The following is a 19603-nucleotide window of genomic DNA, read 5'->3' on the forward strand; positions in this document are numbered from 1 at the left end:
CCACGTGGCTGTTGCCTCAGGACCTTGGTGCAGTGACTGGTATCCAGGAATGCAGGGAGACACTCAGAGGAGGGGGGGAAAAGGAAAAGAAAACATTAGATCGCTTATTGCATGAGTCTGCTGTTGAGTGATATAGTTACGTTCAGAGAGAAAGTCTGACCCCCTACTGTGCTAACAGCCTTTGAATGTGATTTAGCCACTGGGAGATTGAAAACTAACTGCAAAACTGACTTGAAAAGAATTGGCATTTGGAACCAGCATACATTCAGAGAGAAAATCCAGCCTGTGTCTAATACTTTGGGGCAGACTCTCTAAGCTCATATTATATCCCCAAATACTTTCAAAGGAATGGAAGCATGAAAAGCAGAATGCTAATTTATTCTAGCTGAATTACTTTTTGTACTATATGGTAGCAATATAACAAGATTCTATAAAATCTTGTTCAGGCTGTTCATCAGAGTAAACTTATGTGGTTCTCTGCTTAATACCACTGGATAGCATATATTTTCTATGCCAATAGACTATACATTTTCATTTTGTAGAACAAAATTCTAATTCTTCTAAATGCTAAGTCTTCTAAATGCTGTGAATTCATCTACATGTATTTGAAATGCAAGCTTCAATTTTTCTTCCATGTTTATGTATCTTAAACATTATGATTGATATTTATGATGTGTCAGACTGTTGATCTGTAAAACAAAACATTTTCAAACTTTGTAACAGTAAAGTTCTCGTGCAGCTGCTAATACTTTTATATCTCTGTGGGGGTTTCAAAATATTCCTTAATTCAATTCCCATTGTCTGCATAAGAGGACTATAATATAATTAAATCCAGATGTTTTCTATATGCTATTCCAAATATTTGGGCATGCAGTGCATCAGTTCCAAAATTGAACAAAGGACATGATGACTCTCTGAAAAGATATCTACAGAACAAATAGACAAATACTAATATAATCATTAGTACAACCGTTTCTATGACATTGACATAGTGATTCTGATAAGCAAATATAAATGAAGTGTACAGCATGTTGTATGTTACCAACAGGGGATATTTGATATCTCTCCATATCCGTGAAAATTACAACTGTTAATATCCTGTTTACACATCCAGTCTCTCTGTGTACTAGAGATGTTTAATTCCAGTCTTCAGCAACATCCCTACAAAGCTTTCAATGATTGTTCATCAGGTTGAGTGTAAAAGCAACAGGAACCAAATCGACACAAGTCAAATGACCCTAAACTGATCTGGGTGGCTATAGGGCTATCCTCCAGGCAGAGGGGACATTGTGGAGCCTGTGTCATCCTCACGGGACCTTACTAGACAAAGATGTCCCATGAACACTCATGTATATGGACAGGCTGTAAGCCTGCAGAAATCTGACCTTTGCCATGAGGGGTGAACCTCTTTTCCTTCCCTTTAGGCCATGAACGCTTATTGCCACTGGCTCTTGGTAAACCCTCTGTGGTGCTGAACCTGCGTGAAGTCAGCAATTCATATGAAAGCAGACCTCACATTCCTTTCATTTCCTTAAGAAAGAAATACCTGTTGTGACTTTTAATTGCAGCTTTGTTTTGCTTTTTAGGTGACTTTTTTAAAAAAATCTTCATAATATAAGATACAGAGCTATCTTTCTCTTCTCCAACGTTGATAAAATGCTCTCATAAGATAATTCTGATTGAATCAGGTACTCTGAGATCAGATTTAATGGGAGACAAAGCTGAATGATTCTTCCCTGACATCCTAATGTGTTTTTCAGTGCTGGGGGAACATCAAGTGTCACACAGGCATTGTAAATCATGGGTTTTGCTTGCTTACTTTCTTCTTCAGTAATCCATTTAATCTTTGCTTAATTAGTTCTGAAGTGGCATCTCCTTTTTAATCTTCTAAAAATTAATTCCAAAAGAATGGAAAATATTTTCTGCAGCTTTTACTCTTCTAGTATCTAGAATGATGGAATGCTTAAATAACTAGGAAAAGAGTTAAAAGTCTTGCACTGTCAGTGTTTACATTTAGGTACCTGAGTTAACATCCTAGTGCAGTGACTGTGGTTACTCAACAAGTCTCAGCCATGTGGATTGTTCCTTTCTGTACAAGATGCAGCAGAAGTTGTCAGCAGTGGACTTCAGAAAGTTTAGCTGCATGGAGGATTGGGACTGTCCTAAGGGCTAGAGGCCAGGATATGCAACTCTTTGCACAGCTGCATTCAGATGCTTGGTGTTGACAGACTTTGAAAAGAGCAGAGCAAGGGGAGCTATTGCTTCACTGGATAGATAAATACACCATAAGGAGAAGCTACACATCTGTAGCTACAGGCAGAATTTAGTGTAAACAGCATAAGATTAAATTTTAAAAATCCCCAAAACTTGCACCATGGATACAGTGTTTTCTTCAATGCACCCAAAAGCATGAGCAGCAGCACGGCTCATTAACTTTCAATGAGACTAATGTGTCTAAATTACTAGAGAGGTTTGAAAATACCTCCCTATTACTGAACACTTCTGAAATTCATACTGACTGTTTTAAGAGCTCTGATGGGAGCCATGTACTTTTGAAAATCTGATCATTTAATATGGGGAACTTTTGCTTGTTGAGCTCCTCTGTTCTGTGACTATCTGTCCAGGAAAATATTCTCCTCTTTATGAGGTTACTGTAAAACTAACAAAACCACACTAAACAACATGGGTTTGGCAGGGTAGAAAGTCTTTTCAAATATTTTTTTTTTTTCTTTTATCTTTTCAAAATGCAGAAATTCTAGCAAATGGCCCTAACAGTTGCATTTTCTCCACATTTAAAATTTTATTTTTTATATGCAAGTGTTGATACAAACTAACAAAAGCCAGTAAGTTCCAGCAAGAATTAGCTCTCTGGCCAAAGCTGCATACTTTTTAAAAATGTTGCTGTAGGTGGAATTTCTGCATTTTGTTACATATTTTGGCTTTTTGGGGAAGAAGTTCCTGGGGACATCATCATATCAAATAGGAACTGTTTTTTTCTCTCCTGAGTTTAGCACAATCATGGAAGAATGGCAATGTCAATCAGTATTTCTATTTATTTTGGTTTTGTGCCAGTTGAATCTTTCTTTGCAGATGGAGTTGTATGCTTAAGACTTGCATTGTGCTTAGGGATCTGAAGATCTCTCACAATATAACAATTTGAGAAGATGTTTGTAGCTCACCTTCCAAAAATTGGAAGCATACTCAATGGAAACATAGCATGGGGCTTTTTTTAATAGCAAATAGTATTTGCTAATAAAAATAGCAAACTTCCTTGGATGGGAGAAGTTGTATAATTTCACACAGGAAAAAAGAGGAGTTGAAGGATTGTTTAATATTGTGATGAAAGAGAGGAAGAAGGCTGTCTCACACAGCCATGAAGATCACTCTGTAAAAACCATATTAAGTTAACCTGATTAGGCAATAGAATAACAGTGTAGGCCTTGTGTAAATGAGAATGAAAGATTCCTGAATGAGAACTCAGCAGATGTACTTTTTTAAGAAAAGAAAATTAATTAGAATATTTCCTTACAATTCTTTGTGCACTTAGCGACTCAGTAATTTACTGGAGCAGTTGAAAATCAGAAGAAAAATATCAGTGTGTGAAGGTTTTTCTCCTTTCCTCTTCTGTGCCACCAAATTTTATTTCTGTTTGCATTTTCTAGGAAAACAATCTTTTGTGATGTAACTGTATATGAAAAAGCTGGATTTCCTTTGGTTTTCATTTAAAAAAAAAGGCTTATAGTATCTCAAACCCTCAATTACCATGTCTGCCAAAATGAAGAAGTCCAGCTCAGTGGAGAGAAGTGCTATTTTTCTCTGAATTTATGAGCAAGCACAATAAATGGGAGAGGCACTTTGTTTATTGAAGCAAGGAAAGGAGGCAAACATATGATTCTCCTAATTTTATCCCATTTTCCAGGGATGCTGAGCATTCCTGCCTCTCCAGAGTCCTTGTTTTCCTGGGTTGGTGAGCCATCTCGACAAATTTGGACTAGGTAATGTGCCCAGAAGAAGTCAGTACTTATCACAGAGAGAAGGAGAAGGTACCCTGACCTTGACTCTTCTTCCCGTTAATCACCAAACATTTTCAGCCTTCCCAAATTCATTATCAATAACTTCAGAGCATGTAATTAGCAGTAGGAAGTTTTAGAAAGAGAAGAGCTTCCACTTGCAATTGCAGAGTTGTGGAGTGGAGGCAAAGCTTCTGGATTCATGTGATGAACAAGCCAAACCAGTGTCCAGGCCCTGGGAGCCAGCAGCTCCAAGGAAATGTGATGTGACTGTAGCTGCTGTGCAGGGCTGCTCTTGCCTCCAGTCCACCAGAGCCCTGCAGCCTCCCAAGCTGGGGCTTAGGAGGGATGTCTTGTCACTCTTATTGAGCCCAGCTTAGAGGAGATAATTATTTGAGACATACTAAAACTAAAAAATGAGTGCTAGTGTAGGCTCAATGACACTGTCAAAGAGAAAAGAACTTGTGTAGGCATGCTTTGGTATCATGAAAGCTGCCAGGGCTTGCACCAGGGCTCAACAGCAGTCATCACCAGAATGATTCTCATGAAGACCATCATAGTCTTCCCATCAGTCAAAGGTTGTTCCTCTAACGTGTTTTATTTAACACTTACTTTTAATTGTAGAAAGCAAGTTTTTGTGAGTGGGTAAAAAAAAAGTTTCCAGATTCAATGTCTTTCTCATCTAGAAAAAAATAACACTCTGTGTATATATGTCATGTTCTGTTTCACCAGTAATTATTCCATGACACTACCCACTCTTTTTCATAACTAAACTAATTATGCAGTCTTGATCAAAATACTGGCTTAGTTCTTTTACTGACCAGTGTATAACCAAAATTGAATTAAGACGTTCTGCTTCATGTGAGTGCATAAAAGTTTTCTTACACTGTGTATGTTTTCAAAAATGCTTTATAAATTAGCATTAAGAAGTAACTTGCATAACTTTTTGATAAGCAAGTAATCAGATACTAGACACCTTTTTGACCTTTGAACCTAAAGAAACCGCTTCGATAAGCAAGAGGGAGCAGTCCAAAAATCTAAAGCATTTTAAGAACATAATGTCCATTGAAAATGAAGTGGAATGTTTTTTAATGGGTATTTCAAAGCTTATTCACTCTGGATAAATAAATTACAAAATATTGCATATAAAATTTGAGGCTCTTTGAAGTGTATAGAGACTGTCCTGTTTGATTTCAGGAGGACTAGGATTTTTCTTCCACAGTATCTAGAGCAGGGAGAGTTGAAAACTTTTAGAAAAGTAAACAAGAACATCTGAAAGATGGCAAAAAGAGAGAAACAGAGAAGTCAAAAGTGGAAATCACATGGTATGGGATCATCCAAAATAGAGGATACCGGTTAGTAAAGACTGCACTTCTCCAAAATCCTGCAAAACATGGTTTCACTGAAAAATCTATTCAAACCCACAACTCTAATTAAGGGGTTTAGCTGCCAAATAACATGTTGTGGCTAAAGCCAAGTGAGTATTACAGAGCCATTCATGAGCAAAGGCATAAGCTTTGTACTTTGCTTTTGATTTTCTCATGGGAAAGTAATATAAATGAGAGTGATACCTCCCTGTTGGCTTTAACTGTTAGAAATGCAAAGCATGCTGAAATTGTACATAATTCTCTTCCAAAGGAAAGGAAATAGCATTTCAATGGTTTTCCTCAGTGTCTCGTTGAGTTATGGTGGTGCACAATTATTCTTGTTAAATTACTCTACCAGATGGAAGGCTACATTGTATATTTAGCTAATTAAGTTGTAGGGGACTGGAATTATATCCCAGAGCATAAGAATCTATCTAAAAGTAAATTTATTTTAATTCAGTATAGTGGTGAAGGTGTAGTATGGATGTCCAATTAAGACTTCAAACGTGGGTTTTTTCTTCTCACTTTGCTTAACATGAAGCGATACTTTCACAAAGTCGGCCTTGCCTGCAGAAGTTCAAGAAGACAAACGTGTCTTGAATGTCCAAACAACTTTGTAGCCAATTTTATCTTCATTTTTCTTCAGTGGAGCTGAATTGCCTTCCTACTTTTGAGATGAACTTGGCCAATGGTTCTCATCTGCTAGGAGAGCAAGATATAATGTGTTTTGGTTGCTTTTGTTTTCTTGGCATCCTGTTGCCTTTGGACAACTCCAGAGTACAATTCAGCAGCCTAGACCTACCCTGCTCACATTTACCAATGACACAGATGCCCTTTTAAACTGCGGGAGAAGATGATGGTGTTTCATCATGAATTTCTGAAGGTTGATGAAATACTGGACTGTACCTTTTCCCTGACATCAGTGAGTTACCACTGTTGGATATTTTTCTAAATTAAAATCTGTGGGATTTAAACACCCTATGAACTAGTTCCAACTTTTATGGGGCTTGGGAAACAGCACAATCATGAATGTGATTATTCTATAAAAAATAGATCATGTATGTAGGGGTCAAATGGTGACCATGGCAAAAGCCTTGACTTTTGGGGCTAGGGGATTATCTGTGGCAGTTCTTCATTGAATAGAATATTTTTTCTTGGGATTCAGTGGATTTGGGAGCAGGATTTAGACTGCAGGATTTAGAGGAATGGGATTTGCTGTATTTGCAGAAAGTAGAATATTGTATTCCCATTACTTCTTCCCAGCTACAGCTAGCTGGTGTAGATGGTCAGAAGAAAGGGTAAGAATTACCAGTGGAGACCTAACAAGGAGGACTGCAAGTCATGCATATCTTAATTTATTTTTTTTAATTATTACCATTCAGATGAGGGATACCCTCTATTCAAGTGCCTGTTTCATCTTCTCCTCTACACCGCCTGAGAGCTCAGATGCGAGCTGGCTCCAGAAAGTGTTATAAAGGTCTAATAAAATTACAGACCATTGATGACATGCAGAGAAGATGAAAATTAATTTTAAACTATCCTTGTTCCTTAATTCTATGGTTCAAGACAGAATAGTAGTATTTGCTTTTTAATCCCTACTATTATTATGAAAGGATATTATTTTACCTGTAAGAAGATTAAAACGAACCTGACAGAGTGGTGAAATGTCATGGTTTCAGCAGTCTTGATGTAATGAGGATTCATAAGGCCCAGTAAAACTATGGCCTCCCTGAAACTGCTGCATAACCCTGTGATGCAAATGCAAGGAGATGCTGTTTCTTTGCTAAAAACTGGAATTTATTAAAAATTCTATCAAGAGACATGTTCTTTTGCCTTATAGGTTAGATGAAGAACATATATCAACAGGAAATACATCATAATGCTCAGGTATTCAAGATTTCAAATTCTGGCTAAATCCAAGCAGTAAAATAAGTATTTCTACATCTATAATTTCTACATCTAACTCATTAAATTGTGCCTAGAAAGATAACACTTATTTGCATGGATAATTAAACAAATATTTTATGTTTCATACAGACTGCAGTGAATAACTAAGAAAAGTCAGATATTTAAAGAAGCTTCAGGGACTATTTCATTTTTGAACCTGCTTTAGAAAATTAATGAAAATATGCTAATCTTGTTAAATTGGTTTCCTTAGCCTGAAGAGAGCAGAAGGGCTGCAATATCCCGTGTAATCTAATTAGCTCTTTTACCATGTGTTTCACTAAACCTGTTTTTTTATTTAGGGAATGGATATTTACCTTAGTCTGAAAAAATAAAGCATTCTACCTGTTACAGAAGTAAAATAAAGCAAAGGACTAAAGGGTTTCACATATGACTAGCACTCCCCATAAAGTGAATGTTTGTACAGGAAACTGTTTCAGTATATCCTGAAAACACATTAGGTGATGCAAACCAGAAAAACAAAGCATCTCCATCCTGTACTGCTGTATCTGGTTCTCCTGCCATGGTGGGACCACCCAGCAATCAGGTCCATGTAGTTCTTAGAAGAACTTTAGAGGACACGCGTAAATAGCTTTCACTCTCATTAATCTAATTTAAAACTCTTTCAGAAGTAGCATTTTAAATTATCAGAATTGAGAAGTCATTGAACCCACAGAATTATATATAACGTGTAGACTACTACCATCTTCCAGTCTGTCATCCAGTGGGAAGAATGTCCACATGTACATTGTCCAGTGTTGTCTTCCACTGGGATGTGGTGATCTACAGCAAATGTCAGTCAGTCGTGTATGAAGACAGAGGCACTGCTCATCTTGCCTATGCTTTATATAATCACATGCAGGTGGCTGAAACACTCTGTGGCTGCCTACAGAAAGGCAGAGCAGCAATCAGAAACTTCATTCAGAGCAGAGAATAGTTACATGTTCATGAGAACCACGTGTCATAAAGGCTGTGAGACCACCAGGTCTCTCAGAAGGACAGGCTCCTTCACAGCTCTTCACAAAGCAGCTGAGGAAGCTGGAAACAGCTTTTGTTCCTGACCTGTGTGCCTCTGCCTCTCTAGCTTTCTACCAGGCTTTGGTTGCATCCATAGTTTTGCTGAGGAAGCCCAGATTATCTTCACATTTACCCTTTCTGGTGGTGCTTAGGGCTGTCTTGTGCATTTGATTCTGCCTACCTCAACTGAAGGGGAAACTGGGAAGTTTCTTCTTAGCCAGCAGCATTCAGACCAGCTTCTTAGGAACCTAAGATATGCCTGTTCTGGTTGGTTTTGTTGCAGTATTAATGTGGGGTTTGACCTTTCCTTTGGTCTCCAGGTCCTGCCATAGCATAAGCAAGCAGGCTGCTTTATTATTTATGTGTATAACCAGGGTGACTGGGAGCCCACAGCACCCAGGAACCTGTTCAGCTATGTAGCTGACCTGACAAAATGAGGATCTCTTCACAGTGTGGTATTTTTCCAATTCTTCCTCTGCTCCTTCAGGATAAATCACAACAGAAATCTCCAAGCTCTCTCATTATCCACATACAGTATCTTGAAAATATTTAATTGCCAGAGTGCTAGAAAGAAACTTGACAAACGGTAAACCAGTGGTATACTGGCAATATCCCCATTGTGTTAACCAGTGCCATCTTAATGTTTGTTTTGCAGTTCTTATGGCCTGTATCCACGCATCCTCATTTTGTGCTGTAACTTTAAGCTATCTTTGGCATGAAGGGTTGAGGTGGTGTGTTGTACAGCACAAAATCCTTGTCAGTACATGAGTTTTTAATACAACAGGATTTAAAAAAACCCGCTGTGGTGTGAATAAACAGATTCCTTGACTATGTATTCAATTACTGATACTTATTAGATACGAGCCAGAAAAAAAAATCAAACTCCTGCAGTATGGTGCAGAATATATTCAAATCAGTATCACATACAACTCTTCATGATTTAAAAAAAAACTATAGCCAAAGAAACAGAGAATACCTGTGAAGATTTGCTTTAAGATCTTGAAATTTTGGGGTTTTAATTGTTTCTGGTGACCTAATTATGTTAGGGAAGTTCAGGTTGCTGTTTTAAAAAGGATCTTAGTGGTAACAGTTGATGCCTGGGCAATGGCAAACAGTTTATCTTTCTTGAGTAGGTTGTCAGTTTTGCCACTGTTGCTCATGTTGGTGTTGGAATCTTTTTAGCCAAATTCAGCATCATTTACCTCGACTGCCCCACAGCTTTTCTCAGCCAGCCTGCTTGTGAAGAAAAGGAAATGCTTTCACTTTAGAGCCTTTCGGAATCTGGACAAAAGCTCACTTTCTGTTCTTTAGGCTTCCTATATATGGCTTTAGCCTCAAGATGAGGACCTGCTTGCTATGCACTCTCTACCATCCCCCATTTCCTGCCTGGCTTCATTAAATGCTGATTTGAAGTTGGCACACACTCTTCTGATACAAAAGTACTACTGTGTTCCAGGAACCATCAGAAAGTAGTGCATTATTGTCTTTTACATTCTCTTCATATATGTCTTCTCCCCATGCGTAAAAAGGATTTTCATTCCTTCTTCTTAAATATCTCTGTATGTTTAATAAAAAGAAACAGTGAGGCAGAGCCCTGGCAAGAAAACCTCAGCTCATTTGGGAGCAATCTGGCCCCAGGCTATATTCTTGTATGCTAGTATCTGCTAATTGCTAATATTAAGCAAAGTGGAGTACAGGACCTAATGACTTCACTAAATCATTTTTCTATCTCTTGTGCTTGTGTTTGAGCACCATGTTCCTTAGGAGAGACTACCTTTTTTTCACCTGATCAATGATAGCTCATGTGATGAAATGAATGAGTACCTACATAGAAGCCTGTAGATTTTCCATTTTTGACAGTACAGTTACTTTATTTTTTTTTCCTTCATGAAGCCACCATAAAATATGAGAAAATTAATTTAAACACTATTTTTCTCCTTAACCTACAGCCAAAGTTCTTAGTTCTGTAGACACAATTACAAGTCATGGCAAAATGTTAGGTAAACAATCCTTTGATTGCCTGTGATATCTTCTGCTCTTATTTAAACTAATCCTTTCTGTCTTTGATGTCTATTTCCCACTTAGAATCATTTAAAGAATAATACAAGTGCATAATTACCAGCACTAAAAAGAGAATAAGCCATGTAATAGCAATACAACTGAACAAGCCATATTACTGCAGCATCTCATTATTACAAATTATGCTACATCTACATGAACAAAGTCATTTTCAGACTAGTCTTTCCTGAAATCCTCTGAAGTGGATCACTCAAATCAGCTGATTCCTGTTGAGAACAATGGCATGGGCTTTGATGGCTTTCAGAGAAAATAGCTGTGTCTTTTTGTTTTCTTTGCAACAAAACTCTTTCAAATAATACATGTTCACTTTCTCCAAGTGGCAATTGACTATTACTTGTTCCAAAGTGCTAAATAAAATAGAAGTGCAAAGATTTGTGGAGCAAAGAGGTTAGCTAAACAGAGACCAACTAAACTGATAGTAGCTGTATACTGTTTCTTACTAAGATTTTAGATTCACAGCCCAACAAACCAGACTTCTGCCATGAAAATTTGCCATCCTGTGTTCCTTGTCCTCATGGTGGCATTCCTGGCCACGTGCTCTTATTTTTCTCTTGTCTGTGGCATTTGGGCTCCAAGATTCAGTCCACTGTAGTTGGAGTCATCAAACCCAGCAAAACCCACACCATTTCACACCTCCAGCATTTAGAGAGGCTTCTTTTCCTCAGGAAGGCGAGGTACAGGATGTCTTCTGTATGGGGTAGAATTCAGTTTTGAGTTCTGGACTCCAGTGGGATGGTTAGTGTATTGAAAGTTAGCCACGTGCATTAGTTTTCTTGCTGTGTCAGTGTCTTGGTTTATGGTTGAATCACCATATAGATTCCATAATGATCTTTTCAATAATGTTCTGATATTACTGTAGAAAAGATGTTACTTCTTAGGGGTTTGTATTTGCTTAAGAAAGCTACTCTGCAGCAATTTGGGGAGTAAATCTTTGGCCTCAAAAGCTATTTGGCATTGACTCCCCATGTGACGGTTTTTCCCATGGAGAATGCCTTTGTGTGATGAACACAGTCAGCCATGGCAATGAACTAATTAAGCTGAGCAAAGGAGCAAATAATGTGCAGTAAAAATACTTACAGGGTGGCTAATGCAAAACAGTTATTTTGAACATTACCCCTCTGTAGAACCACTTCTAAAAGCCACTAGTTAAAGTATTGAGCCAAATACTCATTTGAAACATAAGGCAAATTAATTATAATAATTCTGGGCCATTTGCTAAGACTTCCCGAGTGTCTTGCAGATACTAGGGAAACAGTCTAATTAAAAAAAAAAAAAAAAAAGAAAAAGGTTTGAAGAATTTATTTTCACTTTTTGCTAATACTCACATTTCAGAGTTTAAAGGACTAAAACTGTTTCTAAATGATCTTACATACGTACTTTCAGGCAGTGTGTATGTATGTGTATATATGTTTATAATTGCAGTCCACAGTTCCATATTTGAAGTTTAAAATACTTAATTTTGTCTTTGTAACTGTAAGAAGAGAGTTGGTAATTATAGCTGTCTTATTACTGCCCTCATGTAGGAGTGCACTGAAACACATAGGGGTGTTGTTGTGATCCGTACCTCTTGCAGTGAACAGTAATTCTGCCCCAGCCTTGGAGGAGCAGGATGGTTCAGTGACATCTACAGTCAAGCCAGTGCCTCAGCCACTGCTGGGAATCAAGAAACCATAGTTGGGTTCTGCATTTTTTTCATTGGACCAGACACTTTCAAATTGCTTAGATCTCTATGTTTCATTGTCTAAAACCAGAATTCTTTTTGCTAGTCATTGAGTCCTAGTAAGTACCATGTTAGGATCTGGCAGTGTCTCAGGAAGAAAATTCAGGGAAGCCAGAATGTGAAGGAAACACTCTTCAAACATTGGCTTTGATTTGTATTGTGAGGTTTGTTTTATAATTTTAAAACCAATATTCTCCATGCCATTTAATATTAAAATTAATTATTTCCATTTTTATTGTGTTTTTTTTGTGCATCTTCTTGGATGGCTCATAATTTCGTACATTGACTTTAAAGTTTATTTTCTGTGCTTATATGATGGAGTCAGATGCAGAAAATTATGGGAATTTGGTAGAAATAGAAAGGGAATTGCTGTGATTGAGCATGAAACATTTACACAGAAGTGGAGAATTTCTCCAGTGAGCGTTGCAGAGGATTTGTATCATGTTCATCTGTCATGGATGCACAGACAGAATATGTACAGACATGTTCTCAATTAAAGAGTACAGAATAGTAGGAATGGAAATATATGTAAGCAGCCCCTTTGCCCTCCAGTGACCATTTCCTAGCCCCCCACTTCCCTGAGGGAACAGGTGGGACAGAAGGAAAAATGATGTGCAATGTGACATGATGGGCAGAGACTAGAATTCAAAATGTAGGATTGAGTTCCTGCCCCAAAGTGACAAACAGTGTATTTCTGAATTGAGTGAAGATACCATGTATTTTGGTTTTCTGCTAACTCTTGCTCCTTCTTTGTGTCTGGGTTTAAGTCTGTGCATAGGAAAGAGAACTGATCCCAGTTTCTAGCTCTCTCTATTTTGAGATATTGCTTAGCCAATCCTCAGTTCCAGGAAGGGAAATATAAACAAATTCTACTCCACAATTATCTTCCACTAGCTCTTAGCAGTCTGTTTGATACAGGGTTTACTTGAAGAACAAATAAATGACTACATGAAATATTTTATCATGCTAAAAATACTACAAAATATAAGGCACAGCTGAGCTGATCTTCATGTGAAAAGACTGTGTCTATTAAGGAAACAAAGGTGGAACTTGCCCAAGGTGCATTATATATAATCCTAGGTTTTCTGGGAATCAACCCTACTTCTTCATTTTCAGAGCATATATTTTTCTCTGTAAGTGTTCTTAGGACACTGTCATAAATCTAGTTGTTTGGTGTGTTACTCAGAAAACATTAAAGTTCTGGACCTAAAATCACTGACCAAGAAATGTTCTGCCAGCAAGGCTTGTCGTAATTTATATTTCTCAGAGAAATCAAAAGGCACCAGTGGAGGCTAATCTCTGTTTCTGCAATTAGACCTTAATCCATTTAGTGTTCCAGGTTCCAAGATGTGTTTTCCAAGTTTCCACCTACAAGAGAGATAAAAGTAATGTAAATTTAATTTGTATTCATTTATTATTAATACTTACGGTAGTAACAATAATTAATGGGCAACTTCAAAGTTGCAGAGGAATGAAAAAAATACTGGGATCCAAAGTACTTCAGCTTTCTTCAACTCTTTGAAGTTGTATGAGGAGCAACAGGATGACTGAGAAGGTTGGGCAGTAAAATCTCTGCCTCCATGCCCTCCTTGGATCAGATGAGGTGCTACAGTGTCAGTGTCTGACACAAGCCAGGAATTGGATTTGTAGTCACATATTTTCTTCTCTCCATTTCCAGCTTCAGAGCCCAATTTGAAGGTACGTTCAAGATTAAAACAAAAGGTGACAGAAAGAAGAAGCAGTCCTTTACTCAGGAGGAAGGATGGAAATGTCAGTTCATTCAAGAAGCGTCTTTTTGAGGTGACAGGTAATGAAGAATGGGGCAATTCTGTTGCCACAACTCACAGAATAATGGTGGTACTTCAAAATTGAAACTGTTTTGCTAAACAAAATGAGCATTTGCAATATTTGGCCTCATCCTGATGATTCTTGCTTCGATTTTGCATTGATATTTAGTAGATTCGTGGCTTTTTGAGGTGATTGGGCCATACCTTTATGCAATCAATCGTTACTAGTCTATCCAACATATATCTGAATCCACTTGATATACCAGAATTATGTCACACCAAGATGGAATTAAAATACAGCTTGAACAAACACATTGATGTCCCTGTATGTGCAGTTCTTGTGACAACTTTACACAGGATGTCATGTGTGGAAGTGGAACAGAAATGTGAATGTAAGCATGAAAGTTGCTAAGCAAAGTAGTTATTTTATAATATATAAGTAGTCCTTACAAATTATTTCCAAATTATAATTTTTCTACAGCTAACTTGTGAATTCTGTTTGCTGAAGCCTCTATGAGACTTTAATATCCACTTCCTTAGTTTTAGCTGATTTCTTTTCAGTTTGTATACTTACAAGAAGTTTATAAATTGAAATTTTTATCACTGGAGGTTTTTTCCTGATTCATTGAAACATGAAAATAGCTGTCTTCTTTTCCTGGCTCTGACAATAACTTGGAGCCTTTCAGATTGCTGTTATAATTATTAGTATTGACTATATGACAGTTTAGACCTTTCATAACCCTGGTTAAACATTGTTGCCTGAAGTCTTTTTCCCCTTGCTTTTTATGCTCTTAATTGAAAATATCTCTTTATTTAAATGCCTATTTATACAAAAGGGTGCTATTTTAATTTTTAAAAAATGAGAAAAAAAATGATTAAGTTTGTGTGTCTCCACTTCTCTGATACCTATTGAAGATACAACGCAAGAACTTCTACATGGCCAGTTTGTATAGCTGGGTGTGGAGTCAGTTCAGTAAATCTAAGAGCTAGAGATCCAAGTAACAGCTAGGAAGACTCCTGTGATTTCAGTCAAAGTGAAAACATATTTTTGCATATGAACTAAAGCATAAAGAGTGGATAAGCAAAGAAGCAGCTATAGAATATTAGGTGCCACATTTAGATATTAATTAATTTGAGTGCTTTAATTTGAAAGCTATTCCTTGAAAGAGGGTTACCTCCACTAGTGGCTTTCTCTTCCTTCTTTAACCTTCTTAACTGTTTCCATTCATTAAATATAATTTGTATCAGTGTAGAATTAGAATAATGCAATACAACAACATACAATGAGGTCATCCCCTCCTCCTTTCTTAGACAGAACTTGTGACATTTTAAATCAAGATAGCATGCAGCCTTTCAAATCCTGTTTTAATGTCTTTACATACTGTAAATATTCCTTCATATTTGTGCCAAAGATGTAGTGAAGGTGTATATTTTGCCATTAGTACTTGTGTATGTAATGATTTGTCCACAATGGACTCATCCCCTTCCTAGGAGTGGCAGTAGGCCTCATCTCTTCCAGAGCCAAGGCTCTGTACAATTAAAAAGGAAAGAGTTACTTTTCTTTACTCATTACAAACTCTGTCTCTGCCTGATACTGAGTATCATAACTATCTTTCTGAGAAAAATAAATACTAAATTCTTCTTATGTGACACAGATCAGAAGGGGAAAGATCAAGAGTATCTTTCCTTGTTAGTTGTTGAAAGAAAACCAAAGAAATGGAAGATGAATCAAGAGTTTTTAATGTAAGTAAATAGTGTAACCAACAGATATTTTTCAACAGCAAAAAAGCCCCATTTTATAAAGATTCTATAAATAATCAAGATTATTAATTGCCTTCCAGAGTGAAATTCATGTATGTTTAATCTGTTTTTCAGAATCCTCAGTCAGTAGCAGCTCCCCTGGATCAGGTCCCAGTTCCCCGAGCAATGGTCCGACCAGCAGTACAACAGAAAATGAAACCTCCGTTTTGCCATCTAATATTCAAGCTGAGGTAAGACTCATTATTGTGTATGTAATTGCTCAGGTTTCTAGACTGAATAGGATGGGAAATTTGATTTCATCATACTTACAAGCAGAATAATTGGGATACCAGGACACTACAGGCTGACATCACAGTATGTTATATACGTGATATATCTTTATGTATGAGATACATACTCAGAAGACTCTATGGTTACAAAATTTCAGGGAAAAACAGCAGTAGTGCTACTGGAAGAGTGGAGGGAGCTGTGGAAGGAACTTGGTTATAGAGTATTTCCTTCTGGGGTGACCTGCAGGAGGTGCTGATAAAGAATTCCACCACCTACAGTGGTGTCAGCATTGATGATCCTAACACATGAGAGCTAAGGTGGTCCCAGGTACAGATGTATGCTGAAGTAGATTTCTTGAATCACAGTATTGAAGATAGGTGACTAAATCCTTGTCACATCTCCCTTTTATTTTACTGTATCTGTTTCCTTATCAGGGCAGTGCTTAACGCCGTAAATGTCATGCCAGAATTCTTGAATACTTGTTTTGTAAAGTGAGATTGTAAACGGAAGGAATCTGAACTACTCCTTATTCTGTTTCATACATACGTGCCTATAACAGCAGGAATGCAGATGGTAAATCAGTTGTGATAAACCTCATTTAGCACAGATGACATGCCCAAGTCATGCTTTCCATGGCAATATTGTAAAGGGACAGTAAACTAATTCAACTAAGAGAGGCTCAAATTCAACAATATTGTAGTCTATACTTACTGCATTTCCTGCATTGGTGGCAAAGTTTCCTATTAATTGTTGTTTTATGCTTTTTATTTTAGAAAAATTGCATAAGAAAATGTGAATTAACAGAGTTTTAGTTAATGGAGCTATTTCTCCAGGTCAGTGGCAGGACATTCACCTAAAAAAAAAAACCTGGAATGGGCAGTTCAACCTCCAGCAGTGACTTTTCCCCATAATGAATTAATTGTGTGTGTGAACTATGATCCAGGGGGCAGGTGGGTGACCTCTGCACACTGATTAGTAGCCTCTCTCTGGCCCGTAACCAAAAAGAAAAAAAAATTGCATTGATGGCTAACATGTGGTCTTGTCTCATAGCCCCCCATATGTGATTGCAAAGAAATTTAAATGATGCAGAGTAAGATCCATCATTAGGATTAGATCAGATCCTAGTTCAGTGGAATTAAGTTGTGTATTTTACTACTGGGAATGTTTTAGATAGAAGTTGGTAATTTGTAGGTGTTATTATGTGCTGTATTAAACAGGAAATCTTATCCAGTTGGATCTTTTGACTTGAGGATTCTACAAAATGGAAGGGCATTTATGTCTCAGACTGATACATGGTGCTCATGACTTTGCATATTACAGTTTCTGGACACTTGTACCATCAGAAATACATACAGGCTGGTCAGGCTGGTGGTCTCTGGGGATATTTGGAAAGGCTGTAGCAAGAACCAGCAGTTATATTCTGTTTGCTAGTAGAACATTGCATTGCATATTTGCCACTTCTGTGTCAGACATCAAAAATGATAACCCCAACATACAATCAAAGATGCTCAAAGGAGCCTAAAACATCCCTTTGGAAGCTGAGCTCTGCATTGCTGGCATTGGCCACTTCACTTGGTGAAATGTGCTAAGGGGCTGAAACTACAGACTTCCACTTCTGGATCCAGTTGGGGATTTCTTTACCTCTCTGGTTACTTGACTCTCAGTACTGTGTTCCTGTGGGTTCAAACATTTTTCCATAAATCTCAGCTTCCTTGAGTCTTATTTCAGTGGGATTTTCGTTGGTAGTTTAACAGCAGCCAAACTCCTACGTATCTCTTTCCTAGTTTAGTATTAGCCAGCTCTCAAAGACTATACGGCTAATCAATTTTTAATCAGATTCACAAAGTACAGAAGTTTCTAAAACAGGATGAGTGTTCCAAAATCACCCAAAATATCACTTGTTTTTCTGTAATTCTGTATGACTCACATTGCTGTTGTTTCATAATCGTTGTTGTGACATTTGCAGTAAGTGTTATGCTCATATCTGAGTGGGTGGATAGCCGTGGTTTTCATGGCAGCAAATAAAACACTTTTTGCTGGGGAAAAACAGGTTGCTATGACAGAGTAATTTACCAGTAAAACATGAGTCAGTACCGTAAATGATTACACTCCAGTTCACGGACAGAATTAGAGCATTATCAGTAATGAAACAGATTTTTAAAGTATTTTTACCACATCCATTGGAATAGTGAGATTTTGAGTGGTTTACTCTCTGGAGCAGACAGTCTGGTGGGTAGACGTTTGCAATTTTTTGAATGAACAAAGGTGAACTGCACATGCTGCAGCTTTCCAGATAATCTTTTACTATCACAGTTCCCTTAATGGTACTTTCACTACCATTTGTTAAAACACTGGTCTCATTATATGAAACTTGAAAGTTGAACTCAGGATTTTAATTGCACCTTATAAATAAAATCCTGTTTTTATTAGGCGCAGTTGTCTCCAGTATCATCAAGGTTCACCGCAGTAGCTATTTGTCTCCTGTAGTATGCCATACACTTTCAGGTCACCTGCTGTGCTGGGGCTAAATCTTACTTGCCTGAGAAATGCAAGCAGGATTGAGCCCCTGCACAGCATGTCCCTTGAGTTCAGAGGGACAACCTGCTTTGGTCATGTGAAATGATTAATTTTAGGCATTCACGGTCTGGTCAAAAGCCATTGAAGGCAATGGAAAGTTTCCAGTTGGTGTAACTGGGCTTCAGATCAATTTCTTTCTTCTATTTGTGCTTTGGAAAACAGTATTTCCTAGAATATCACTTGATTATACAGGAGATATAAATCACATATGTGACAGAAAAACACATATTTGTTTTGTACAACTTCATAGCCCCATGCTTTTAATACTAAGCTCCTTTAAGTGATTTTTGTAAGGAGCCAGTGGAAAAAAGTGTAGGTTTCTGACCAGCTCATGAGGTTTGTGTCAAGTGCATGTAAAGAGAGTCTAAATTAATTTTTTCAAGAACCATCCCAAAAGCCTCAGGAAATATGAGTGTAAGTAATTGTGAATATTGTAAGTTGTGGCAATTAGCTCCACAACTGACAAGCATTAAAGCCAAACCATTTTGTCTTCCCCTTGTAATCTATAAATGTGCGTATAAACATGCACACGTAGGTGTTCCTGCTCTCAGCAGGTCCCACAGCACAGCCCAAGCAGGGTTGTTGATGGTTACTTGTTGATCATCGTGCACTGTTACACTGAGTTCTTGTACTCTATTTTAAGAAAGAGGAGAACTCTGTTGATGGGCTATTTTAAGCATTAGTAAGCAGGATCTGTGGACCCGATGAGTAGGTACGTAGAGGAGCAAGTAGGGCAAGTTACTCTTTGGGGAAATTTAAGTGCCAATCCAAACCACCATGTCTGCATGTAGGACACAGACATGGATTAGTCATTGTGCTGCCAAATTACTCTCTTGGCAACTCCTGCATGTGCCACCATTGCAAGGAACTGTTGACCATGTAGCTTTGTATCAATGCTGCCATTGCTGCAAATTTGATTATATTCTAGGAGGCACATTAGAGTGTCCTTTTTTACTCAAATATTTGTAGATTCTCTCCATAGTATCTCCATAGTCTTGACATACTTGCATTTATTCATGGTCAAAGGTGCATGTTATCAAGGAAAGACACTGTTAGCCAGGAATTAATGTA

At 37.6% G+C, this 19603-nt stretch overlaps 1 protein-coding gene across 16 annotated transcripts in view; it reads left to right on the top strand.

The window, feature by feature from the left end:
• HDAC9 (histone deacetylase 9) overlaps positions 1-19603 on the top strand; it is a 457012-nt gene that overhangs the window by 236475 nt on the left and 200934 nt on the right. For all 16 annotated transcript variants that reach the window (XM_015618303.1, XM_015618309.1, XM_019005657.2 and 13 more), the window contains 2 exons: positions 13816-13944; positions 15800-15915. In XM_015618303.1, the coding sequence (XP_015473789.1) occupies positions 13816-13944; positions 15800-15915 (245 nt within the window). The remainder of the gene's footprint in view (positions 1-13815; positions 13945-15799; positions 15916-19603) is intronic.

The sequence above is a fragment of the Parus major genome, chromosome 2 (genome assembly GCF_001522545.3).
Source record: "Parus major isolate Abel chromosome 2, Parus_major1.1, whole genome shotgun sequence".
Lineage (NCBI taxonomy): Eukaryota > Metazoa > Chordata > Aves > Passeriformes > Paridae > Parus > Parus major.